Source organism: Acomys minous (assembly GCF_964271855.1).
Source record: "Acomys minous genome assembly, chromosome: 3".
NCBI lineage: Eukaryota > Metazoa > Chordata > Mammalia > Rodentia > Muridae > Acomys > Acomys minous.
In genome coordinates this window covers 17,549,687-17,575,410 of record NC_140485.1, presented here as the reverse complement: position 1 = coordinate 17,575,410, position 25,724 = coordinate 17,549,687, and the positions used below count along the sequence as shown (strand labels likewise).

The window sequence follows — 25,724 nt, the reverse complement described above, 5'->3', positions numbered from 1 at the left end:
TTGTCTCATAGATACTGGTCAAACCCAGGTCCTGGCCTGATGCTCTGTCCTCATCCAATAGCCCCCCTCGGAACCTGCACGTGCACCTTCAACCTTGCCCGTCTGCTCGCTGTCTTGATTCTGGGGCTGAGGGTGTTTGCCATGGAAGGCCACTAGAATCCTAGACTCCAGGTGGCGTTTTAGGATGATGTTGGCAGGAGACACCTAAGCTGGCCTGTGGCAGACAGTGTGAAGAAAGAGTAGAAGGGGGTTCAGCTCACAGGACCCCTACTCTCCCTCACTTTGGTAAATTAACTTTAGAAACCCCACACGATGCAAAACTCTGTGGGTTAAACCAGAAGGGTTTGGAGCCTGGAGAGCAGCTTTGGGGAAGACTCGTTGACAGAAGCTGGAGAGCGAGGCAGGCTGAGTGTCTCACAGAATGACTTTCCATAAGCTTTCTCAACCTCCGTTTCCTCCTCTGTAATATGGAAGTGTTGCTGCCAGGCTAACCGGGACATTCCCCAGGCACGTGCCTATCACTATACTCCGTACCTTCAACTTGCTTAGTAAAAAAATAATAGTGACAACAATGGCCGAACGCTTTGACTTCAAACGCAGGGAGTCACTGAGTGTCTCTGAACTTCACAGAAGGACTTGAAGGCTATGTCTGTTGCATAAACTCAGCGTCGTAGCTCCCCAGGTGTTTTATGGGCTAAGTCACCAGCCCTAGACCCGGCTGTGGGCTTTGGCTTTGCAGACTGCTTGCTTATGTGTCGGCTGTGCTTCTTGCATGGATAATCTGAGGAGCCTCTTGGGGGCTGGTCCTGCACCCTCGTTAGCAGCCTAGAGTCACTAGGAGCGACAAGTCTTGGGCTAGAGAGAGGAGGTGACTGAGTTTTAGTCGGGGGTCACGGGTTGTCTCTCTTGGAGTTTCCAGTTGGCCTGGCAAAGCAGGGGGCAGGGATACTAGAGTGGGCTAAGAGGCAGGTGGCTTTCTAGTGACAGCCGAGGTCTTGGCTGTGCAACTGGGGGTGAGCTGCCAGGCTTTGAGATGACTCTTCCCTGCCGCTAGTGCCTGGGATAATGTGTGCAGTGTCAGTACGTGGAGAGGGACGGGACAAGAGAAGTGCCACTCCTGGGATTGCTGCCCTGGGAGGGCGTGGTGAGGGTGAGGGCCTGAGAGCCGAGTAATGATTGAGCAAAGTCTGGTGCTGCGGTGGCCTCCATCTGTCTCTGCAGCCCTCCTCGCCTGTCTCCTCACCTGTACGGTGGGTGGCTGGGCAATTGTGAGCATTAAGGATGCAGTGAACAGAGACTCTAACGCAGGGCTTGGTACAGAGTACAGAAATCAAATAGCAGCAGTCTGTCTGCTCTAGTGTTCATGTGTCGTTGGATTTGAGTGGGGGCTTCTTTTGTTAATGGAAATGCTTTTTGCGGTCATGTGCCTCAGCTTTGTAATTTGTAGTGTGATGGGGGTGTGTGTCTTTGAGTGGTAGTTTTGTTAGAAAGGGGTTTATTGAAGACAAGGGACTCCCTCCTTACAAATGCTCCCCAGATCCCGCAAATCTTAGACAGCTCTGCTGTAGGGCTGTAGGGTTTCTTCCTATGCAGGGAACACACGTCTCAAGTGGGGTGACGTGGAGGCTCTGTGACTCAGGGTGGAAGATAGGCTTGCTGGGGACCCCTGCCTCCCTAGGACTTGAGTCACACACAGTTGAGCTTTGTGCAGAGTCATGAGAGCCACTGAGGGATTGGGGAGTGGCGGGAGCTGGGTGGCTGAGTTGTGTTCACAGCCTCAGTCTTTGCAAGTGGTTTTGAGTCAGCAGGAAGTGCTGTCTGTGCCGGTCTCCTTCGCCCCAGCGCCATGGCCAGTGTGTGGGAAGGGAGAGGGTAGGACACCGTGGGAAGCCATCCCTTCGCCTGCCAGGCTACAGGTCCTAAGTGTCCATCTTTCAACATCCACCAAGGTAGCTAGCTCTCTGTTGCATCCAGCCCTGAGCATGGGTGACTCACATCCTGGGTGGGTTTGGCCTGTGGCTGCAGGTGATGCTGGGTGTATTTGCCTCTGGATGTAGGTGGTGCCTAGTCAGTGCAGGTGATGCCCAGTGTAGTTCTGCTGTGGTGTGTGTGTGTGTATACGTGCATGCGTGCATGCATGCTAGGGGCTGGAACCTGTAGAGGCTTGCCCATCTCTGGTGATGACCCTGGCAGGAGAACAGGGCTCAGGATCCAGAGCCCAGGCGTCACCCCTCAACCTGTGGGGCCTGCATCAGGTCCTTGGCCTTGGGTAGGTTTTGATGTTTCTTAACCTCCGAGTGTTATCACAAGGGGTAAAAGAGTCAGCTAGATGGCAAAGTCCTCCTCTGGGCTCATCCCAGCACTGTCATGACTGGTCACCCGAGTCATGCTGGTCTGCCTTGCCTCGGCTGCACACCCTGCCTCTCAGTAAGTTCCGGGAGGTCCGCACAGCATTCTCACTTCCTCTGTGTCAGTGCCTTTCCTGGTCCCTCCACCCTGACTTCTTTCTTTGTGGCCCTTGTTTAACTTTGACCTGTCAGGTTCTTAAGGGAGCAGCTCTAGTTTTGTTTTTGTTTTTGTTTTTGTTTTCTGTCTTCTTGGTGCCCAGGGATGCCACAGAGTAGCGCTCATTAAAACCTGCTCAATGAATAAAAGGTTTGTCCCTACTACCTGGCTCTGGCTCAACTGTTTTCTCTCAGACTTCTGTGCAACTTCTCTTCAGATCTGCCCAGACCAGGCCTAGAATGCCTGTGTGCTTTAGTAAGAAACCACGTCCCACCCACACGTCCTGTGTCCATCCAGACTCCACATCCACAGGGGTACTACCTGTGGAGACTGTGACACCTGCACACTGTTGTTTGGGTGACGGTATGACCTCTTCTCTTTGGAGGTTAGGGATGGAGATGCTGCCCACGGGGCATCCTGTTGTCCAGTGGGAAGGCAAGGCAGGGTGTGGGTGGGGCAACAAACTATCTCAAAGCTAGTAGTTTTAAAACAGCAAAGTCTTTGAGGCAGGCATAGTGGTGCATGCCTTTAATCCCAGCACTTGGGAGGCAGAGGCAGGTGTGATCTCTGTGAGTTCATAGGCCAGCCTGGTCTACAAAGAGAGTTCCAGGTCAGCCAGGGCTACTACACAGAGAAACACTGTCTCGAGTCCCCCCTAACCCCCCGAAAACCCCCAAAATATCAAACTCTTTACCTATAGTTCTCCTGTATGTCAGGATTAAGGATGCAGTTGAGCTGGGTGCCTCTTGCTCAGGATCTCCCAGGAGGCTACAGGCATCTGAGGGCTCTGGGCCTGGAGGGGCTGCATCCATGGTGGGTCACTCCTGCTGGCAAGACGGCATGGCCACCGTGTCTTTTATAACCCAGTTTTGGATGTCACATTCCATCATTTCTCAATATCCTCTTAGCTACACAGATCAGCTGAAGAGGAGAGGCTAGGGCAGGGCGTGAGTACCAGGAGGGGCCTCTTGGAAGCCTGCACTCACCAACTCTTGCCTGGTGGTTGGTCTAAGCAGCTGCAGCTGGTGGGATACGGGCTGACTCTGCTCTCCTGATGTGTGTGTGTTCCTCCTCCCTTACCATAAGACAACAGGAATAGCTTTGTGGGGTGGGCAGCTCTATCAGGCTTCACAGTTCCTGCTTTGAAATTACTTAATGTGAGAGGAGGGTCTGTGACCTTTAGCTCTTGAAGCTCCATCTACGTCTTCTCACCTGGTTCAGTCTTCTCTGTGGTGGCTCCCACTATGTCCAAGTGGGGTCCTGTGGAAGAATAAAGAACTGTCGCTGCTATGTGCTCTGCTCTAGGCCTCTGCACGCACTGTCACACAACCGATTTTTACTGATGAGGACACCTGTCTTAGGTTTCTGTTGCTGAGGTAAAACACTGACCCAAAAACTCACTTGGGGAAGAAAAGGTTCATTTGGTGTATGTGTCCTGAGTCACAGTCCACAGATGGAACCTAAGGCAGGGCCTGGAGGCAGGAGCTGATGCAGAGGCCATGAGGGGTGCTGCTTGTTCCCCCATGGCTTGCTCAGCCTTGCTTTCTTGTTTGTTTGTTTGTTTCGAGACAGGGCTTCTCTGTATAACAGCTCTGGCTGTCCTGGAACTCCCTCTGTAGTCCAGGCTGGCCTCAAACTCAGGGAGATCCACTTGCCTCTGCCTCCCAAGTGCTGGGATCAAAGGCGTGCACCACCACCGCGCGGCTAGCCTTGCTTTCTTATAGACTCCAGGACCACCTGCCTAGGGGTGGCACCATTCATGATAGACTGGGCCCCCTACATCATTAATAATAATCACAAAAATGCCTTATGTACTTGCCCACAGGTAATCTGACGGGGGCATTTTCTCAGGTGAGGGTCCTATTTACAGATAGCTCTAGTTTGTGACAAGTTAACAAAAAGCAAAAGCCACCTAATCTGTCACTCATCATCCAGTAAGGGGTGGAAATTCAGATTACTAATACTGAAAAGCTGATGACCATATCTTAGAACATACATGACAAGCTGTGATGTGGGGAGACTGTGAGCGAGAGCTATCTTTTCTTGGCGATGCCCCAGACAGGCTCCCTATTGGGCCTGCCCATGCAGGGAGCTCTAAAAGCACTTCATGTCTGTTCTGCTTTGCAGTGTAGCAGGAAATTGAGTCTGGCCCAGGGCGCTCACCTCTCTCAGTGCACCACTCACTCCTGCCCACTACTTCCACGAGGGAGATGTGTTCATTCTGTCTCCTCCAATGCCAGCCAAGGGCTGCCAGGGGTGCCTGTCCCCCTTCCTACTTCCCCCACCCCATTTTCCCCGAATCAGGTTTACAAGAAGGGTTTTAACGTTGTCCCACTCAGAACTACATTTTGATGGAAGAGAGATGCCTAACAAAGGCTCTGTGCTTGGAGAGAAGCCAGGCACCAGGAGGAAGCTGGGGCCTTGCTTGCTATCAGGGCTGCTGGTCTGTGAAATGAGGCGCCTCTGTTTCCCTGTTGTGAACCTGGAGTTGTCTCATGCCAGTGGAATCTGGGTAGGATGGCCAGGCAGAGTCAGGGTTGAGGGGCTCAGCCTCTGTCAGGATTGGGCTGGGCGTCAAGTTGTGGGTGTTTGACTGACACCAAGGTCAAGATCCTGTTTGCGCTGGGGCCAAGGCTGATGCAGGGCTGGGTTCTTAGCTCAGAGTTCTGTGTTCCTTTACATGCAGTGGAGCTCTGGGCTCTTGGAGGGTGATTCCAACCTCTGTAATGATTCTTTGGGGACCTTCCATGTTCACCTTCTCTTTGTGAGATAGTACTCAGAGCTCCTTTCCTGTGCCCCCACGAGAAACCTGAAGACTGGCAGCAGCTTAGGGTGTCAGGTGGGGCTGAGACATGTGACACCCCCCCCCCAGGAGCTGGGAGCATGTATGATATTTTTGGGGTGAGTTCAGAAGTGTAGGCCAAATGGGGCCTAGAGAAAGGCAGGCCCTGGCCCAGGGTTACTGAGGAAGCAAGCAGGATACTAAGCTGGACTGCCCTGTTCTGCCCACTGTTTACGTCTCTGTCTCTGTCCATTGGCCTGGCCCTTCTGGTTTGCTTGTGCAGTGCCTTGTCCTCACTGTGGCCTGAGAAGGCTGGGAAGGGTCTGGCTGGGAGGCTGGGGCGCCCTGCCCCGGGACTGGAGGGTGGGAGGAGCCTTGTACAGACACAGAGCCCCTTTGTTTGCCAGCACAGCAAGGCAGCTGCTGTGGGATTTCTGGGAGTGTTTCTTCTTCTTCTTCTTTTTCTTTCTTTCTTTCTTTCTTTCTTTCTTTCTTTCTTTCTTTCTTTTTCTTTCTTTTTACCTTAGAAGAATAATTGCATTGTCTAGGGGGTTTCAAGACTCCAGATCCCTCTGCAGACCTGCCAGGCGGCCCAAAGATGTTCCCCTAGACCAGCCCGGCTTCCTTTATGCCCCCCTCCCTCCTCCTAGAAGCTGGAAAGAGTGTCTCTATAGGGAAGATAAAGCTGGCTACTGCCTGGCCCACTGTTGTGAGAGTCATGACTTCCACAGGGCTGCTTGAGGACGGTGCAGGTACTCTGTCCCCTGCAGCTGAGGGCTGCCTGGATAGGTCTCTCATGAGCAAGCATAGGGTTTGGGGGTTTAGGAGGGTGCTGGTTGGAAGGAATGCTTCTGCTAGTATAGTCCTGCACTGTGTGGAGGGGGCTGGTGACCTTGACGCCTCACTCTTCTGCAGGCAGCGGATGAGGAAATCCAGACTGGGATGAGCTGAGCTAAGAGCAGCACCTCAGGCACCTGATGGAGTAGCTCACGCTCAGAGGGTCCAGGACGCTTAAAATATTTTGTCTCTTCAAAAGGTGTGGGAGGTGGTTGCTGGTTGTATTTGAGGTAGTAACCACATTTGGGGAGCACAGTGACCTGTGGATGAGTGGGGGAGTCAAAGGTGGCCCCAATGCTGAGGAAGGGGTGTCTGTCTGTGCTGGTTGGGCTGCCAAGCTGCAGAGTGGTATCTCTCAGGCTGTGGCCATGCTCACTGGCCAGAGAATTACCAGTCCAGCCTGGAATCCAACCTTGCTCAGTGACAGGGAGGCTGCAGCCTCAGTCCTGAGACAGTAGGCAGTAATAGATCCCTAGTGAGACACCTGTGTTCTGGGAGCCACGTGGTAGCTAGTGTACTTAAGAGCCAGTATGTGGGGGCTACAAGTCCACTGCTGCCTTGGGAAATGGTGGCACAGCTCTTTAAGTCCCTAGAGGACTGTTCAGGTTAGAACCCAGAGGCAGCTTCTTCTTTGATGTATGGCAAGGAAAATGCTTCCTTTGGGCTATTAGGTGGTTGGGGGTAAGCCCAAGGCCTTGGCAGAATTAGGGGTTTATGTTGCGTGTAGTGGGGAGTATATTGTGAGAGTTGAGGTCAGTACAGCTGGAGGACTTAGGGTTTTCCCATGTTTGGTATGGAGTACATGCTCAATGAGTTGCTGTGCTGTATTCTGATCATATTAATGAGGCCTAGCCACAGTTATCCTTTAGAGCAGTGGTTCTCAATCTGTGGGTTGCAACCCCTTTGGGTCAAACAGCCTTTTCATGGGCATCACCTAAGACCATGGAAAACACAGATATTTACATTACGATTCATAACAGTAGCCACATTGCAGTTATGAAGTAGCAATGAAATAATTTTATGGTTGGGAGGTCACCAGAACATGAGGAACTCTATTAAAGGGTTGCAGCATTAGGAAGGCTGAGAACCCCTGGTCTAGAGGGTGGCGATTGGGACTGGGTACAGGTGAGGTTCAGAGAGAGGCAGCTGGATGGTCCCCGAGGGCACTGTGGGTAGAGGAGGCAGTGTTTGGGCTGTAGGAATGACATGGCTTGGTCCAATGGCTAAAGGGGATCTTCTGCTAAGGACACCCACAGCCTTGACCCTGGGGCTAAGGACACCCACAGCCTTGACCCTGGGGCTGTCGATGAGTATAGGAAGTTGTGTGCCACCTCAGCTCAGTTGTGGCTCAGCAGGGTCAGGGAGGAGGTGGTGAAGACAGTGGGAAGCCATGGCCCGTGACTGGCTGGGAAAGTGGTGTCAGGAGGCAGTGGGAGTATTTTTTTTTTTTAAGGCAGCCATTCATGCTGTGGCTGACCTGATTTCTTGAAGCTCTTTTGGGGCTTGGCCTGCTTGGGGACATGGATGCTGGGCAGGAAGCCCTAGAACTGCCCCCCACCACCCCCCAATTTACCATGGAGGCCAGAGCAAGAAGGCAAGTGTCTATTGTTCTGTGTCTCCCTCAGCTCCCCTCCTCTTCCCTCACCGCCTGGCTGAGCCAGCACTTTTCCTTCATTCCTTTATCTGTGGGCAAGTACAGGGCGTTCTGTTTCTCCTGTGCATACAGATGAAGGCAAAAGAGGGACAGGCGTGCACCAAGGACCATTTAAATTCTTCTTCCTCAATAAGACAGTTTCCTCCCTCCCTCAAAAACAAAACAAAACAAAAAAACCAAAAACCCAAAGGGGGGAAAATTATAAACAACAACAATAGCAACGACAAGAAGAAACACCAGCAGCAGCAAAGATCCGTCGAGCCTGGCACAACAGGCTTTCTGAATGTGTCTTCTCTCATTTTACACTTGGGCCTGAGGGCAGTAAGAGGCCATGGCTCACATCCCTCTGCCCTTTGTGGCTGTGCGTGTGGTGCCTCTGGCTTCTAGTGAACAACAAGGGTGGATGGAGCAGGTTTGGGGCGAGGCTTATGGAAGACCGGGGCTGTGGGGTTAGCTGTGAAGGTGGGTGGCTGGGGCCCCACAGGGTCCTGCTCCTCCCGTGATGCTTCCTCTGATACCCAAGGTCTCTGAGAGTTGGTGTTGGGAGTGGAGGGTTCTTTTCTGTAGCCATCTTTAAGGTGGCCCATAGTCCGTTCCAGATACCTACAGCACCTGTTCCTTTGTATGTGAGGTCCTTAAAAGCTGACAGTCTTGGGACAGCCTTATTTGCTGTCACAGCAGTATAGTGAGGGCCAGCCATCCTAGCTTTTAGAGAGAGCGCCTTAGGTAGGGATCCTGTGATAAGCAGGACTCCCCCCCCCCATTTTTTTCTTTCTTTTTTAGATAATGTATTGTCATATAGCCCAGGCTAGCTTGAACCTCATGATCTTCCTGCTTTTAGCCTTCCCGGTACTGGAATTTCAGGTGGGTGTGGCCACAGTAAGTGTGGGAACTCCAGATCAATCCCTGTTAACCCCTGCTCTACACAGCAACATCTTGAGGCCTGGCCCCACTCCTAACTAAGCCTTACAAACACCACCGCTTTCTCACTCCTTTATTGCAAAAGTGAGGCTGTCGGGGTGTCCCTGGGGGCAGGGGTGCTGTAAAGGGGAATCCCCACTCTTGTTCCAGAGTATGGGTTGGAGCACGCAGCGGTGTCAGGTCTTACCCGGTGCCTGGGCACCCTGGCATCATTACAGCTGACGCAGCCCTCCGTGTGTTTACTAGCTTGTCGCAGCGGTGGCTGGCCGACTTCCGGTGGCATCGCCACTGACCCTGCCAGCGCGTGCAGTTCGCCACATCCTCACCTCTAAATTTAGTTTGCAGGAACCTGGGCAAGAGCGGAGGGGAAGGGAGGGAGAGACACCAGACAGCCTTGCTTGGCATGTTCCCTGGAGGCTGGGGACCGAGAAGGGGAAGAGGGTAGCGGAGGAGGAGGCAGGAAAGCCCTACCCTCATCTACTGGTGGCCTCCTCCTCTGGCAAAGCTGGGGTTGCCTGGGAGGGATTATGGGCCTCGAGCGCCACCTGCCTGCAGTCTGGGAAACATGTTCTACCCTGTCTTGGCCAGTTTGAGCCTAGGAGCTGCTAGGTGCAGTAAGGGAGGAAGCATTTCTGACTAGGCCCAGGTATCACATGGGATAAGTTGGGGAGAGGCAGCCTCTTTGCTAGAACATATTTAGAAAAAAAAAAAAAACAAAAACAAAAGACACTGTCCTAAGGGAAATGGAAACCTCAGCTGGAAGTGGACATGCTGTGTAACTTCCATTCAGATCAAGGTAGATTCGTTCCCTTCTGCCCTTCTCACTCACTTCCTATTTCCTCTAATCTTCGTCCTCAACAGATTGTTTACCTCTCCTTGAACTCTATGTAAATGGAGCAGTACAGTGTGTGCTGCTGGGTGTCTGGCTACTGGCTCAGCCTCATGTCTGCAGGCGCATCTGTGCTGTCGGGAACACAGAGGCTTGCTTCTGTCGCTGCCCAGTATTTCATGGGACGAGCTCACTGCATGCTTAGGCCATGCATACTGTTCTTATTGGCGGGCTTTTTGATTGTTCCAGGATTTGGTCGGTATGATAAAGCTATACATTCCTGGGAAATTTGTATCTGGGAAAGGTCCTGATGGCTTTAAGGGTGTGGGTGACAGGTTTTTATTTGCTTCCTGGTTGTGGTCCAGCAGCTTCCCAGCAAACCCTTGCTGGGTCCTGGTGCTATTAAATTCTGCGGCGTCTGCTACTCAAACCTTAGCCAAGACAACTGGACTTGTGAGTTGCTCGAGCCAGGGGACGCAAGGGATAGGATATAAGCTGAGTTCCCAAGTATCCCGGGCATCCTGGGAATAGAGGCACAGCATATCCCAGCCTTGGGCCGCCTCCTCGCCCTGCCATTACCAGCTGCCCAAGTCTGGCGTCTCTTAAGCAAGCTGGCAGAGTGTAACTGTCAATTTGATGTCTGGTCCCTGGTGCCACAGGTCATCACAGTCCACTGTTTCCTGGGTTCATTGCTGTTTTGTGGTGACTTGGGGACCGTGTGGATGGGGAAGGGACCTACCAGAATAGCAAGGGTTGCCAGACACTAGCACTTTCTGGAGGAGTGGGGGAGTCGAAGGCTTTTTGTCTTTCCCACCACACTGCCACCTCACTGTCTTGGAAGACAGAGAGAAGGAAAGCACAAGGGGGACACAGGACACTAGGGAAGAGTCAGGTGAGAGATGGGGACAGAGCCCAGCGCCATGTGTACAGGTGTCCTGGGCTGGTGCGAGCGTTCTGGGGCCTGTGCCGTGTGTACAGGTGTCCTGGGCTGGTGCGAGTGTTCTGGGGCCTGTGCCGTGTGTACAGGTGTCCTGGGCTGGTGCGAGTGTTCTGGGGCCTGTGCAAGTACCCCGGGTGTGTGTGAATATCCCGATGTCTGTGTGAGCACCCTGGAGTTGGCACAAAGAACAGCCAATCTGAGTTGAACAAAGCGTCAATGTTAGTCTCCTGGCTTTGGCCTTTTGGCCATTTGTTCTCAGGTTGTTTCTTGTCTCTACTTTAGGACCTGTGGGCAGGGGGCAGGCAAAGCTTAAGAGATTTGAGGGCAGGATTGGTGGATTCTACCTCTTGGCTGTTGGTAGGCCCTAAAAAAGTCTCCCTCCCTGGCTCTCTGTGCCCCTTCCTGTCTTCCTTTCTGCATTTTTTTGGGGGGGGGGAGGGTGTCTCTTCTCTCCAGCTAGCAGGGACCAGGGACTGTTTCTCGGGTCAGGTGAGCTGACCCTGACCCCCTTCTCTTGTCGCAGGCTCCTAGAAGGCGAGTACGGACGGTATGCAAAGTTGTGAATCCAGTGGCGACAGTGCGGATGACCCTCTCAGTCGTGGCTTACGGAGAAGGGGACAGCCTCGTGTCGTGGTGATCGGCGCTGGCCTGGCTGGCCTAGCTGCAGCTAGAGCACTTCTGGAGCAGGGCTTCACGGATGTCACCGTGCTTGAGGCTTCCAGCCACATCGGGGGCCGTGTGCAGAGCGTGAGACTTGGTAAGCACCCCTTAGGCCTGGCTACTTCTCTGGGATACATTCTCCCCCCCCCCCCCCCCCGACCCCAGGGTCCTGCCTGAAGTCTTACTGATTTAATCTTTCCTTGGGATAAGTGTTTGATCGTACAGATCAAATGTGGGCATTTTCCAGATTGCACCGACATCCCGTTTCTGGAGAATGCTGGCTTAGTATAAGAGTTGGGGTTGTGGGTGTTGAGGAGACGGCTCAGCGGTTAAGAGCACTGGTGGCTCTTTCGAAGGACCTGGGTTCAGTTCTCAGCAACCACATGGCAGCTCACAACTGTCTGTAATTCCACTTCTAGGGGATCTGACACCCTCCCACAGGCACACATGCAGGCAGAATACCAATGTGCATAAAGTAAAAAATATATATATGTTAAAAAAAAAAGAAAGGTTGACAGTGTTTGTTGGGGAAGATATACCCAGAGTCAGACTGTCTGACTATCTATAGACTATTAGAACTATGGGGGCCATTTCTAATGTCACAGGAGGGAGTGTTGTATAAGTTTTGAATTATTTTTTTTAGTATGAATTATTATGTCACGACTGAGGTCCAGGCAAGAGGAACTCAGGTTATTAAGGTGGAAGGGGGAATTTAGGCTTCTTTGTGGGTGACATGTAGGTCTTGGGATTGTCTGTAAAGAACATCTGTCGAGGTTGCAAATGAAGACCCTGGAAAAATCAGCCAGAAAAGAGACGTGCCCCTGGGGTGGGAAGATTTTGTCCGGGTTGTAGAGTGTAGGGATGCTTCCTGAGATGGAGCAGAGACTGGGGCCTCCACAGACACAGCCTGTCAGGGTGTTTTGGCCAGTAGTGGGTTAGAAACCGGAAGATGATCTGGTGAGACCACACACATGAACCTGGAGTATGTGAGTGACGTGGACCCTCTAGATTATAGGGGTGTGTGTGTGTGTGTGTGTGTGTGTGTGTGTGTGTGTGTTCAGAGGCTAGAGATCGACACCGGGCATCGCCCTCAATTGCTTCCCACCTTATCTTTTTGAGGCAGGGTCTCTGTCTCTCACTGAACCTGCGACTACATTTTCCCGCCAGGCTGGCTGGCCAGTAAGCTCTCTCAAGTTCCTCCTGCTTCTGTCAGTCGCAGGTGTGCACCACCGTGCCTGGGTTTTTCGTAGGAAGTTTTGTGGATCTAACTGATGTCCTCATGTGTTTGTGGCAAGCGCTTTGCCAACTAAGCCGACTCCCAGCTTTGTCTTCTGTTTTGAGGCAGGGTGTCCATTGTCAGGCCAGGCGAGCCTTGAAACTCCAATTCTCCACCTCCCAAGTACTGAAAAAGCAGGTGTGAGCCACCACAGTCACACCTCTAGGAGATTTTGTATTTGCCTCACAGAGCGTACTTGCTTTGATAGATGGTTAGGATGGGACTCAGTGGACACCAAAGGCACACTCACGCCTTCTCTTCTCGTAGAGCTGTTGAGCACATTAAGAGTCTTTCCTTAGAACCATTCCTGCAAGGCACATAAGAGGCCTTATATCTACTTTTCAGGCACAGACTTGGCTGTTTCTTGGCCGTGAGAATGAAAGTGCCATCCAAAGTTCTCAATAAAGCTGGGGCAGCCAGGGGGCCCCAGCCCGCTGCTGATTGGCTGGGTGGGAGCCTCAGGGAAGAGCATTCCCGTTTATGATTCTCTGGGCTTGATGAGCTATTCAGAAGCTCATAGAAACAGAAGACGGGGACACAAGTGGTCCAGTCCCCTGAGGTGGCTGACAACTGAGACCATGCAGGGAAGGCACAGGGGGGCAGAGGACCAGCTGGAAAGCTTGACGGGCAGAGAAGGAGGAAACAGGGTGTGTGGGATGAGAAATGGGAAGACTGGTGAGCGCATGCTGGGCGGGAGTCCGCGCATGCAGACAGGCAGGCCTCAGAGCCCAGTGTGTAGATGGTGGCCATGTACCTGTCCATAGTGAGAGCCGAGGTTCAGAGCCAGAGGCTCTGAGGTGAGGAGGCATGAAGTGGTACCTGGAGCCGTCTGTAAGAACAGAGGCGGCAGAGATGGAGGGTGAGTGGGGGGGGGGGCAGGGTGGGGGGGGGACATCCTTGGAGATGACCTTATTCTGGTCCTCCCAACTCCCAGCAAACCTTAACCTGACCTTGCTCCTCACCTCTTCTCACGCTTGAGGAACATCTAGAGACAGGAAAGACGTCCCCTTGCTTTTGACCTGCCTAGTTTCTGTGTGCCTTGGAGCCTGTCTGCTGTGCCAGGGAGAGGGTTCAGGTCCTTCTCAAATTGCTGTTTCCCCCTTTACCTCTCAACTATTGGCTATTATTAGTAGACTGTGGGAGAGTGAGACTCCTGTGTTCGGTCATCCCACTGCTGAGCCCACCAGCCTCCAACAGTTAGCTCTGAACCCATGGTCGGACAAGAGAGTCCTGGTTAATCCGTGGGTCACAAAACAAAATGAATAGCCATGAATGTGAGGGAGGGGTTTTGGGTGTGGAGAGAGTGATTGGTACTGTATTACGTGTGGAATTGCCTAAAAACAAACTAAGTTGTTAACAACAACAACAACAACAACAACAACAACAACAACAACAGTAATATCACTGCTCCTGTCGGGAGCTCAAAGTACGGGGACATCCAAGCCTGAGGCTCTAGAGGTTCCCTCAGTAGTCAGCAGGCTGCTCCTGTAGGCAAGGCGCTGCTGGACTTTCAGGTTTCGAGGCCTTTTCCTACACAGGGGGGCCTGTGCATGCCTGCCCCTTTCTGAAATGCCAGGCAATTCTTTTCTTGCTGGCTGCAGCATGAGGTTGTGTCTTCTCTGTTTTAGGCAATTCATATTTCGGGCCTATATTTAGTAACTGGTGGTTTAATTAGAAATATCCCAAGAAAGGGAAGGCATGCAAATAAGGAGTGCCTGTCCAGTTCTTGAGCGTGAGGGGCGGTATTGCTGTCTCTAGACAGTGCTAGACAGATATTGCTGCCAAAAAAGCCACCTCAGATATAATAGCTTATGACACCTGTTTATTTACTCAGAATCTGTGGGTTGGATGTGTGGGCAGGACTCGGGCAGGTGAGCCTTTTGCTGGCTTTGCCTCCATCCCTGCATGTCATTTGGAAATGTCACTGCTGTTTGTTAGGACCTCTAAGGTGGCTTTACCCTCTTGTCTGGAAGGGAGTATGGGCTTTGATCTGGGTTCATGTTCCTAGCAAGGTGAGCCTGTTTTGTTTTGTTTTTTTCTTCATCATTGTGACTTTTAGCGGGTGAGGGTAGAAGCCGTGGGGCCCCCTGTGTTAGCTAGTTTTATGTCAACTTGACACACAATCTGGAGTCATTTTGGAAGCAGGAACCTTAATTTTGAAACTACCTCCCACCAAATTGGCCTGTGGGCAAGCCTGTGGTGCATCTTACTGATTGATGACTGGTATGGAAGGGCTCAGTTCTCTGCAGGTGGTCCCATTCCCTGGGCTGGTGGTCCTAGGTTCTATAAGAGAACAGGCTGAGCACACAAGCCAGTAAGCAGCATCTTTCTGCTGCCTCTGCATCATCTCCTGCCTCCAGGTTTCTGCCCTGTTTGATAGTCTATACCTGACTTTCCTCCGTGATGGACTGTGAATTGGAACTGTATGCTGAAACAAACTCTCCCCCCCACCCCCCCACCCTCCCACCCCCGACAAGTTGCTTACTGTCATGGTGTTTAATCACCACAGTAGAAGGATGAACTAAGCCATCCCTCCTGAGGCCTTGACCCTGAAGCCACAAATAATTTTTTTTAACCACATTTTGCTAATCAGAGCAAGTCACAAGTTTATCCCAAATTCAAGGGGTAGACCCTGCCTCTCAGTGGGAGGCATGCATAGCCATTTTGTCAAAGGGCATGTGCACAAGGGTAGAGGAAATTATTGTGAACTTGACAGGAAATTCACCATACAGAGCTTGAGCCTGGCCTGGAAAACAGAAAACACACACACACACACACACACACACACACACACACACACACACACACAGTTTTTCTGTGCTCTCTACACTATTTTTTCACCTCTCTAGAAGCCAGGCAGGGAAAGCTGCTTCACAGCTCAGCCCTATGGCATCTGAAGAAGAAACTGAGGCTCAGGACAGAGGCAGCTTACCTCAGACCTGTTGCCTTGGCTGGGGTGAGGAGGTAGGGCGGATTCTGAGGCCCCTTACATCTTACTCAGGAGTGCTCCCTCAACTCCTAGACAGAGTCTTGGGGTCTGCCCCACTGTGTGGAGGGATCTCAGGGCCCAATGTTCCCTGGAGATCGGGATTAAGTCCTGGGAAAGTGTTCTGAATGGGAGTCATCCTCCTTTCTGTCCTAGAAGTGTTGGACCCTAGAGCCATGGGGGGACTAAGGAGAAGGAATAATGTCAGGGATATCCCCAGGATTCCTCCTGAGTGGGCGGGAGTAGGGGTCTTGTGTGTAGTGTTGCCTTAGAAGAAGGTGAAACTAGAAAAGGAAAAAACTGATGGCCTGAGGTGATGCTGGGGCACGTGCCAGAGCCACTCTGGCCAGCGCTTTCCCCACTGGTCGTCGCCTCTGATGTCAGGTGACGTTCCTCTGTAGGCTTTGGCTGTTCCTCAGAGAGAGCTCCGAACCCCCTTGCTGCCCTGTTGAGAATTTGTGGTTGGGGTCCTCTTAGAGAAGGAGGGGAAGCCATACTGTCCCTCTCTGAGGAAACCTCTGCCTCTCTAAGGGCCTGTTGTTGTCACCACCAGGACACGCCACCTTTGAGCTGGGAGCCACCTGGATCCATGGGTCCCATGGGAATCCTGTCTATCAACTAGCAGAAGCCAATGGCCTTTTGGAAGAGACAACAGATGGGGAGCGCAGTGTGGGCCGCATCAGCCACTATTCCAAGAATGGCGTGGCCTGCTACCTCACCAACCGCGGCCGCCGAATCCCCAAGGATGTGGTTGAGGAATTCAGCGATTTATACAACGAGGTAAGCAGAATGTCGGGACAATGTGGGGATGCAGTGGGGCTGCTGAGCTGGGCGAGACACTGATGGAGTTTCTCAAAAAGGCCTTGAATGCCATTGGTTAGACTTTACTAGGTGTTTGGGTTGTAACAATTGTTGTCACTATAATTTATTTTAAAAAAATGAATACTCAACTTTTTTTTTTTGAGACTGGGTTTCTTTGTGTAGCCTTGGCTATCATGGACTCACTTTGTAGATCAGGCTGGCCTCAAACTCACAGCGATCCTCCTGCTTCTGCCTCCCCAAGGGCTGGTATTAAAGGTGTGTGCCGCTGTGCCCAGCTAATACTCAACCTTTTGAAAATGCATTTTCTAGCTGTTCCTGGTATATAGCAATAGAGCTGACTTTTGTGCATTGATCTCAATCCCCTGATGGTTATTTTAATTCAAATAACATCTATTAGAATTCTAATAATATCTTTGGAATCACATGTAACCAGCATTGTTCAGGAGAACCTTCTTTACTGATGGGGATGTTTCAGATCTGCACCATCCAGTATAGTTTCTAGCTACTCGTGGGTTTTGAGTAGTTGAAATGTAGCTAGTGAAACTGTGCAGGAACTAATATTAAATTCCAAATTGCTACAGGCATCTAGTGGTTACTGTATTAGTGTCCAGCCTCAGAGTATTTATTACTCTTACTACATTGGTTAGCATCACAATCCATTTAGATAGAAGTAGCAATACTGTACATCATCAAAACATCCAGGCAGAAAAACTTATGAGTGTCTTTAGTGTCTCGCAGTAGTGCTGTGGATTGCACTAGAGAAGTCAGGTAAAGAACAGGTCTTGTTTTCTTGTGGTCATGGCCTCACACCAGGTCAGTAAATAGACCACGAAGTCCTTAGTGTACACTTGTCAGTCTCTCACTGTGTGAGGTTTTTGGTGCATGGAGGATGTGTACATTCTGTTCTGTGTGTATGTACCGACAAGGTACGTGAATGCAGTAGATTTTCACTCACATACGAAGGGTAGACTTACTAATGATCAGACAATAACCTGCCTTCTTCCAAGTAGACTTTACTGGCCTGCACGCTGACTCTTAGCTATTGTAAGTCTTTAAGCATGAGTACTTATGGTTTTTTGGGTTTTGTTTTTTCAAGACAGGGTTTCTCTGTGTAGCCTTGGCTGTCCTAGACTCACTTTGTAGACCAGGCTGGCCTCAAAGTCACAGCAATCCCCCTGCCTCTGCCTCCCGAGTGCTGGGATTAAAGGCCTGGGCTACCACGCCTGGCAGTATGTTTTTATTTTAGGTCTCATATAGCTCAGCCTGGCCTTACATTTGCTTACATTTCAAGGATGGCCTTGAAGTCCTGATTTTTTTTCCCACTTTCCTAGTACTTGGATTATATATGTGTGCCACCATGCCTGGCTGTGTGGATATTTCCTGAGAATGAGCCTCAGTGGCCATGCTTTGTTCTGTTTCCTGTTGGTCAGTTTCACTTTTTTTTGCAAGCCAAGAGCCAGGGCTGTGGAAAATAAAATGGACAAGGTGGTTGTCAAGCTGCAGGTTCTGAAGGCAGAAATACAGGTCAGGATTTCCTTCTGTGGCCTTTAGTCAATTCTGGTGACCATTCTAAGAAGCCGGGTAAAACCATGGCTGAGAGTAGCTGTCTAGTGAGTGTTTCCAACAAAGAAGGCTCTGAAGGGCCATCTAGGGATGCATTTTATCATGAGTGTGTGTGTGTGTGTGTGTGTGTGTGTGTGTGCACGTGTGTGCATGCGCGCATGTGTGTGCATGAGTGCATATGTGTGTGTGCATGAGTGCACGTGTGTGTGCATATGTATGTGTGTGTGTGTGCATGTGTGTGCATGAGTGCATATGTGTGTGTGCATGTGTATGTGTGTGAGCACTCATGCACGTGTGTGTGTGTGTGTGTGTGTGTGTGTGTGTGTGTGTTTAGGTCAGATGTCAACCTTGTTGGGTATCTTCCTCTGTTGTCCTCTACCTTAACATTTGAGACAGAGTCTCTCAGTGAGTTTGGAGCTCACTGTTTCAGCTGGAACAACTGGTGGGTGAAGCCTTTGGATCTGCCTGACTTCAGCCTCTCAGGGCTGGGTTTGCAGGTCTGTGTTGGGGATGTGAACTCAGGGCCGCATGCCTGAGCTATAAGTACTTTACCCATTGAGCCATCTTCTCCGCCCTGTTTTGTTTGTTTTTCCTCAGTGCAGTGGATTGAGCCCAGGGTCTTGGCTGTGCTGGGCAAGTGCTGCCCCATTGAGCTATATCGCCAGCCTTAGACACAGAATGTTGAGCACTTAAGGTATAGGACCTTTCGGACCCCCAATTTTCTCATCTGTAAAAGGAACATGATTGCACCTACTTCCCACTGTTACAAGGATTGCAGTCCCAATGAAAAGTACTTAAGAAGATCCACTTAAGAAGATCCAACTTACATCCTAGTTGATGATGGCTACATTTGTTACTCCTCAGCCGGCCTCTATGGTCTTCAGTGACCAGGAGCTAAAATATGAGTCACCATGTTGCTTATCTTTTAGGGGAAGACCAGGGAGGAGAGGGAGAGTCCCCAGGTTGAGTTCTTGGCAATGATCCTGCAGGAAGAGTTTTCTGAGGCTCCAGCTACTGCTGACCACCCAGCCTCCTGTGATTGCAGGCAGGACAGGCGAATAGTTTCACTCCTGTTCTTCGCTGTGACTTATGCTGCAGAGGCATCTTTACTGTGCGCGCCTGTCTCTTGTAGAGACATCTTTCCCGTGAATGCATGCTGGCCAAATTCAGACTATCTTTAAGGAGAGAGATGACCACTACTGTGCCTGGCCACAGGCGAATGGCTAAGAAGTCCTCTGCTACAGTCCCGGAAGTGACAGCAGTGGGTGGGGATCACGCCACTGTAGGCCTTTCTGCTCTGGTGTCTACCTACCTTCCCAAGGCCATTCATTTCTTACAATGGTCTCTACCAAATCAACCCATTTCAAGTTTCTTGAATGCCTCCCCCTCCGTCTTTGTGCAATTCTTATAACCCTTTATTCTCCCTCTCTTTGCTACTGTTGCTATTTCCCAATTTCGAGTCAGGCTTGTTGAGGTGACCTCGCATTCTTGGGTTCTTTCTTGTTACAATGTATCATGTAGAAATCCTCTTAGATTGTCTCATCAACCTGAGTGTGGGCAAGGCTCCTGACCTTCTCTTGTTCAGTACATCTTCCGTGTGGAGCCCACAAATGCATGCTGAGTGAGAAAGTTGGGGCCTGTCTTGGAGTAGACTTGTTCAGTGTTCATGGGGGATGGGAGGGTTATGGGACAGGCTGGCAGGGGAGGCAGAAGGACCCTGTTTAAGGGTCTGATGCTTACTGTTGGTAAGGAGTGGGTTGATGTTTTGGCTAAATAGTACCTGCTAAATAGTTTCTGTCTCTTGGCCTACTCGGCCTCTCAGAAATGATGCTCTCTCTTCTGTGTTGTTCCCTTCTCTCTTCTTCCATGCACTTCGGACCAAATGAAGGGTCTTTTTTTTTTTTTTTTGTCTGAGTAGTACAAGGAGGATGTCTACAGGGGATGAGCTTTCTGCATCTGGTTCTTGGAAAAGGTGACTGTGTGCAGATCAAGTTTTCCAGGGGAGTAGGGGCCCTTGCAGACATGTGCAGAGCCCACAAAGAGGATTCTACAGGTCTCATATGTTAGCAGTTTGTACTAGGAAGGGCTCGCTAAGAAAGCTTTAGGTGGAAGGTACCTCTCTTACAGGCTTGGAGTTAAGGAGCTGCTGACTAGGGCAGGGTCCTGCAGAAGCCACAGTTGCACCAGGGACATGTGGGTACAGGTGGCTTTCCAGTTGCACCCTCTGCTTCCTGTGGAGGGTGGTAAGAGTGCTCAGTGTCCTGGGGTCTCTCTGGCAGGTCTATAACTTGACCCAGGAGTTCTTCCGGCATGGTAAACCAGTCAATGCTGAGAGTCAGAACAGCGTCGGGGTGTTCACCCGGGAGAAGGTGCGCAATCGCATCAGGGATGACCCTGATGACACAGAGGCCACCAAGCGCCTGAAGCTCGCCATGATCCAGCAGTACCTGAAGGTATCTTTGCTGTGGAGTATAGATGCCAGAGTGGAAAAGACCAATTCTGGGGGAGTCTGGGTCCAAAGTGCCATGCTGCTCGGAGCTAGCCCTGCCTCACCAGGCTTCTCTCTGGGTCTTCCCACAGGTGGAGAGCTGTGAGAGCAGTTCTCACAGCATAGATGAGGTGTCCCTGAGCGCCTTTGGAGAGTGGACGGAGATCCCTGGCGCCCATCACATCATCCCCTCTGGCTTCATGAGGGTTGTGGAGCTACTAGCTGAGGGCATTCCCCCGCATGTCATCCAGCTGGGGAAACCCGTCCGTTGCATCCACTGGGACCAGGCCTCAGCTCGCCCCAGAGGCCCTGAGATCGAGCCCTGTGGTGAGGGTGACCACAATCACGACACTGGGGAGGGTGGCCAGAGTGGAGAGAGTCCCCAGCAGGGAAGGTGGGACAAGGAGGAGCAGTGGCCGGTGGTCGTGGAGTGCGAGGATTGTGAGGTGATCCCAGCAGACCATGTGATTGTGACCGTTTCGCTGGGCGTCCTCAAGAGGCAGTACAGCAGTTTCTTTAGGCCATGCCTGCCCACGGAGAAGGTGGCTGCCATTCACCGCCTGGGCATCGGTACCACCGACAAGATCTTCCTTGAATTCGAGGAGCCCTTTTGGGGCCCTGAGTGCAACAGCCTACAGTTCGTGTGGGAGGATGAAGCTGAGAGCTGCACCCTCACCTACCCACCTGAGCTCTGGTACCGCAAGATCTGTGGCTTCGACGTTCTTTACCCGCCAGAGCGCTATGGCCACGTGCTGAGTGGCTGGATCTGTGGGGAGGAGGCTCTTGTCATGGAGAGGTGCGATGATGAGGCCGTGGCTGAGATCTGCACAGAGATGCTTCGGCAGTTCACAGGTGGGCCCTGTGTCCGCGCTGCTCACTGGGGCCTGGCTGCTTTCTCAACGCCTAGGTCTGTAGGAGCTCTACCTCTTCCAGACTGTGGCACTGAGGTGGCATGTGCCTACTGGGAGAGCCACTGCAGGGAACCATGTTTAGCCTCTGTCTCCTCAGTCACTGACCGTCCCATTTTTGGAGTTTGAGTGACTCAAAATGATGGCCCTTTATGCTAAGGGCTTCATGGTGAAAAGGACTCAAGTGTCACCTACCAGCACCATGGCTGGCCATTTCCTGTTGCATAGCATCTTACTCAGAGGGAGAATTGTTCTACTCTGATAGAGTGAATTAATTAATTGATTAATTTTAAAGATAGGGTTTCGTTGTATAGCCTAGGTTGGCCTGGAACTCACTGGGTTGCACCTATGTGCTTTGAACTCAAGATTCTCCTACCTTAGCCTTCTGAGTGGTGGGACTACAAGCATACGCATACCAAGAGCATCTTTGACTCTTTTAGTTGGGTGTTTTTTGATGACTGTCGCAGGAGAACTTCCCAGGAGCCCGTGATATTAGAAAAGGAAACATGATTCTCTGAAATTGTTTTAAATGCTGCCACGAATCAACCCCAGGACCTCACGAGTGCTGACCATGAGATTTCCCACTGAGGCACCTTCCCACCTCCAGTAATACTTTAAAGTAGGGAGACTGAGGTCTTGAGAGATGTACTGTTTGTTTTCTGGGGGGCCACTGGGACGCGATGAGTGGCAGTACATCTTGAGCCTAGCTACCCTCATTTCTCCCCGTTTTTAATGCCTGCCTCCTGGCCGCTCGATTGTCCTGGAGCTTAGGAGGTAGGAGGATTGTCTGTGTTGGGGGTGCCTTCCATATATAGCCATTTCTTATGCTCCCTTGTCTTGGTTCTTCTGACTTCCCAACAGGGAACCCCAATATACCAAAACCTAGGCGAATCCTGCGCTCAGCCTGGGGCAGCAACCCATATTTCCGGGGTTCCTATTCATACACACAGGTGGGCTCGAGTGGGGCAGACGTGGAGAAGCTGGCCAAGCCCCTGCCCTATACAGAGAGCTCCAAAACAGCGGTGAGTGGACCGTGAATGGTGAGGAGAAGCCTTGGAGGGGGCGTTTTGCATGTGTCTGGTCTGGGGGAGGGTCAGGGTAGTGTTCACTAACGGTGCCATAATGAGGAGTGATGGGGGTGGTTCTCATAGGGAAAGAGAAAACAAGGCAATGCTTAACATCTGGAAGAAAAAAAAAAAGTAGAATCCTATAGAAAATATTTTCTTGAGCCTCTGGAGTGTGAATCATTGGTTGCTGGGCTGGACAGTACGACTCCAGCCACAGTTAGACTGAATTAATTAAATAGGATTTAAATTAATAAGTTAAAGTTTTAGTCCCTTGGTTGCATCACTTACATTTCAAGTTCAAAAGCCACATGTGCCCAGTGGTTCCCACATTGGGTTATGCAGTGCAGATGGGCTGTTGGACAGCAATACAGTTATTTCCTCAGTATGTGTTAGAGAGTAAATTTGAGGGACTGCGGTTGTATCTGGTAGAGTACTTGCCTGTCATGTCTAAAGCCCTGGGTATGATTCCCCAGCACCCCCAGAAACCCCACTTAGTGGTGCACAACTGTAATTCTAGCACTGGAGAGGTACAGGAGAAGGATCAGAAGTTCAAAGTCATCCTTGGCCGCATAGTTTGAGGTGAGCCTCAAACTCAAGGCCTCAAGGCCAGCAAGGTGGCTTGGCGTGCAGGGGAGTTCACTGCCTTGAGCTTGATGACTGACCTGAGTTCAATCCCTAGAACCCACAGAAAAGACAGAAGGAGAGGACTGACTGCTGCAAGTTGCTCTGGTTTCCCTATAACATGATGGCGCACATGTGACCCCCCCCCCCCAACAGATAGACAGAAATACGCCACCATAGTAAATTTTGTTTACTAAGTGTGAATACATTAAATGTTAAAATGTAACGATTATATTTAGAGTAATTCTTTGGAGTTATTGATGAAGGAGATTTCTGTCAGTGAAAGTGTTTGTGTAGCTATGCTTAGAGAGAGCTTCTTTTTGAAGGATAGTGAGAGAGCCAAATATCATTAGCTCCTGGCTTTCATGGTCAGCAGTCACCTTGTGGTCCAAGAGGCCTGCAAGAACAGTGACCTTTATGCCCTTGACAGCATAGAAAAAGGACATGAATCAGAAAGGGGATTCCTTGGAGCTGAGACAGCAGTACACTTGAAAGCTTAATCGGCCAGAATGTAGTCACATGATTACACGTTGCTGACAGAGAGGCTGAGCCATGTCATTTTTTATCATTTTGAATGACTTTGGGACCAATTAAGAACTAGGACTTGAGCTGGGAATGGTGGTGCACACTTTCAATCCCGCCGCCCTTGGGAGGCAGAGGCAGGTGGAGCTCTGTGAGTTCCAGGCCAGCCAGGCTACATAGTTTTGATGTCTCAACACAGACGGACAGACAGACAGACAGACAGACAGACAGACACACAGACACAAAAGAACCAGGGCTTGCTTAAGGAGGGAGGAGAGCAGTGAGTGTCAGAGTGGACAGCTTGTGCTGGGCCACAGCACATCCTTCTGTTTACCCACCTCTCCTAGCTCTTTTCTTAGTGGGTGCAGCTCACTCGGGAGTTGGCTAGGCATGCATGTACTTAGTCTAGGCTTGGTTGACTCAGCCCTGGAGAAAGTCCACACATGAGTTTGGTATGCGAGAAACCGAACCAGCCTCCATCTCACCAAGACACCTGCTTTCTTGAGATTGAGCGCTGGCTAGACCAGATATCTCACTGTCTTCAGGTGTGGTGATTTCTCCCTCTGGCCTGTTTACTCACTCAGCATCCTTTGAGAAGCAGTGCAAAGGTCCTGTGCTCCAGGAAGCTTTGTGGGTTTTCCCAGACACTGAACCTCTTTTCTGGGCTTCGAGCAGCTCACCCAAACACCCACCATCACAAACAACACTGTTTAGTAACTGGGTTTCGTGTCTGGCTTCCCCACCAGCATGGAAGCTCCACAAAGCAGCAGCCTGCTCAACTTTTATCATCCAAGTGCCCAGAACAGTCCCTGGACCCTAGTAGGGGCTCCATAAAGGTTTGTTAAATTACCACCTAACTTTATTGTTTACGGTCGTCCATATTCTAAGTGCTTAATTACATGTGTAGTTTCATTTACTCTTCACAGATGGCCTCTGAAGCAGGTGGTATAAATCTATTTGCCTGACAGGAAAATAAAGGCTTAGATGGGCTAGGGTATGGAGCCTTTGGGACCATAGAGCCAGCACTTGTAACAACAACTGTGGGACAGAAGGAACTGAGGTGTGGGTGTATGGGGACGGAATAGGAAGGTGGTCGGGTGGGTGGGTGGGTGACGCTTCATCTCTTAGAAACAAAAACACCTGTGTCCTACTCGCCTGCATCTGCCTTGTAGGAATAGGGGTTCCAGGGCAGACAGGGAGCCTGCTGCCACTGCTGCTTCTCCACCCTCACTGCCCCTTCCTCCTACTTAGCCCATGCAGGTGCTGTTCTCCGGTGAGGCCACACACCGCAAGTACTACTCCACCACCCATGGTGCTCTGCTCTCTGGCCAGCGTGAGGCCGCCCGTCTCATCGAGATGTACCGAGACCTCTTCCAGCAGGGGCCCTGAGGGTGTCCTCACTGCCAAATGTGTTCCTTAAAGAACCACTAACTCGTGATTGCTGGTCCTGTCCTTTGCCCGTGTACTCTTATTTCCTAATTGTCTGTAGAATGGAACCTAACCTCTGTAGCGGACACTGGGCTGGCCTTTCTTTTTCTCCAGGCTGGGTAATGGCCAGGTGGGAGTCTGCTTCCTGCTTCCCTCCTTCCTCCATGTTATTGCAAGTGCCTTCAATACTTTGCATTTTGGGATAATAAAATAATCCCATGCTCCTTAGCTTCTGTCCTCAGTTTACAGCCTCTGTGTGTGTTTGTTTAATCACATCTCTGACTAGGGGTCGGTACAAGGAGCTGTGGCTGTGCTCCTAAAAGGGAAGGTCTTTAGGGTTATTGAAGATGTCCTTTTAACCTTTCAGGTTATGTCCGATCGGTGAGACCCCCGATATGTACTTCTTCCTGCCCAGTGCCCACTTCCTTAGCATGGGTCTGGTTCTTCCCACTTGCCTTTCCTGCAGCTTGGTTGGATGGCAGGTAGGCTGTGTGGAATGAAGGTGAATTCTATGGAATTGTGGCTCCATACTAGGGTCTGATGAATTCATTCCTGGCCACAGGGCAGTGAGTCTGATTTAGGCTTTAAACTAATGACATGTGTTGGATGCCATCCATAAGGGAACTTTAAGCATACTGTGGGCCCTCCTTTGGTCACCACCAGCTGCTTTCTTTCTAGTGCAGGTTCCTTTGTGGGAAGCTGCCTTTACTTCCTCGTGAGCTTGTGTCTGGAGGTTCTGGCTCACCTGCATGGTCCCTGCATTTCTCTACCAACTGCAGCAGCGCAACAGACAAAAGCAGGAGGGAAGTAATTACCAGCTGTCGGAGTTGTAAAAAACTCTGTGGGGATAAGGAGCCTCAAAATGTTTATTTGGTGACTGCACCTTGGGGGATTTAGGTGAGGGGAAGGGGGAAG

The 25,724-nt window shown here is 51.0% G+C and overlaps 1 protein-coding gene across 4 annotated transcripts in view; it reads left to right on the top strand.

Annotated features, from left to right (window-relative positions):
• Positions 1–25,037, top strand: part of SMOX (spermine oxidase) — a 33,482-nt gene extending 8,445 nt beyond the window's left edge. The window contains exons 2-8 of one of the 4 annotated variants that reach the window (XM_084774964.1): positions 10,992–11,225; positions 15,944–16,170; positions 20,055–20,228; positions 20,356–20,590; positions 22,033–22,193; positions 24,128–24,217; positions 24,633–25,037. In XM_084774964.1, coding sequence (XP_084631090.1) covers positions 11,018–11,225; positions 15,944–16,170; positions 20,055–20,228; positions 20,356–20,590; positions 22,033–22,193; positions 24,128–24,217; positions 24,633–24,770 — 1,233 coding nt within the window. In that variant the 5' untranslated portion in view covers positions 10,992–11,017 and the 3' untranslated portion in view covers positions 24,771–25,037. Of the gene's footprint in view, positions 1–10,991; positions 11,226–15,943; positions 16,171–20,054; positions 20,229–20,355; positions 21,116–22,032; positions 22,194–24,127; positions 24,218–24,632 lie in introns of all 4 variants that reach the window. The other 3 variants (XM_084774961.1, XM_084774963.1, XM_084774962.1) reach the window with 3 other exon arrangements.
• Positions 25,038–25,724: the final 687 nt, after the last annotated feature.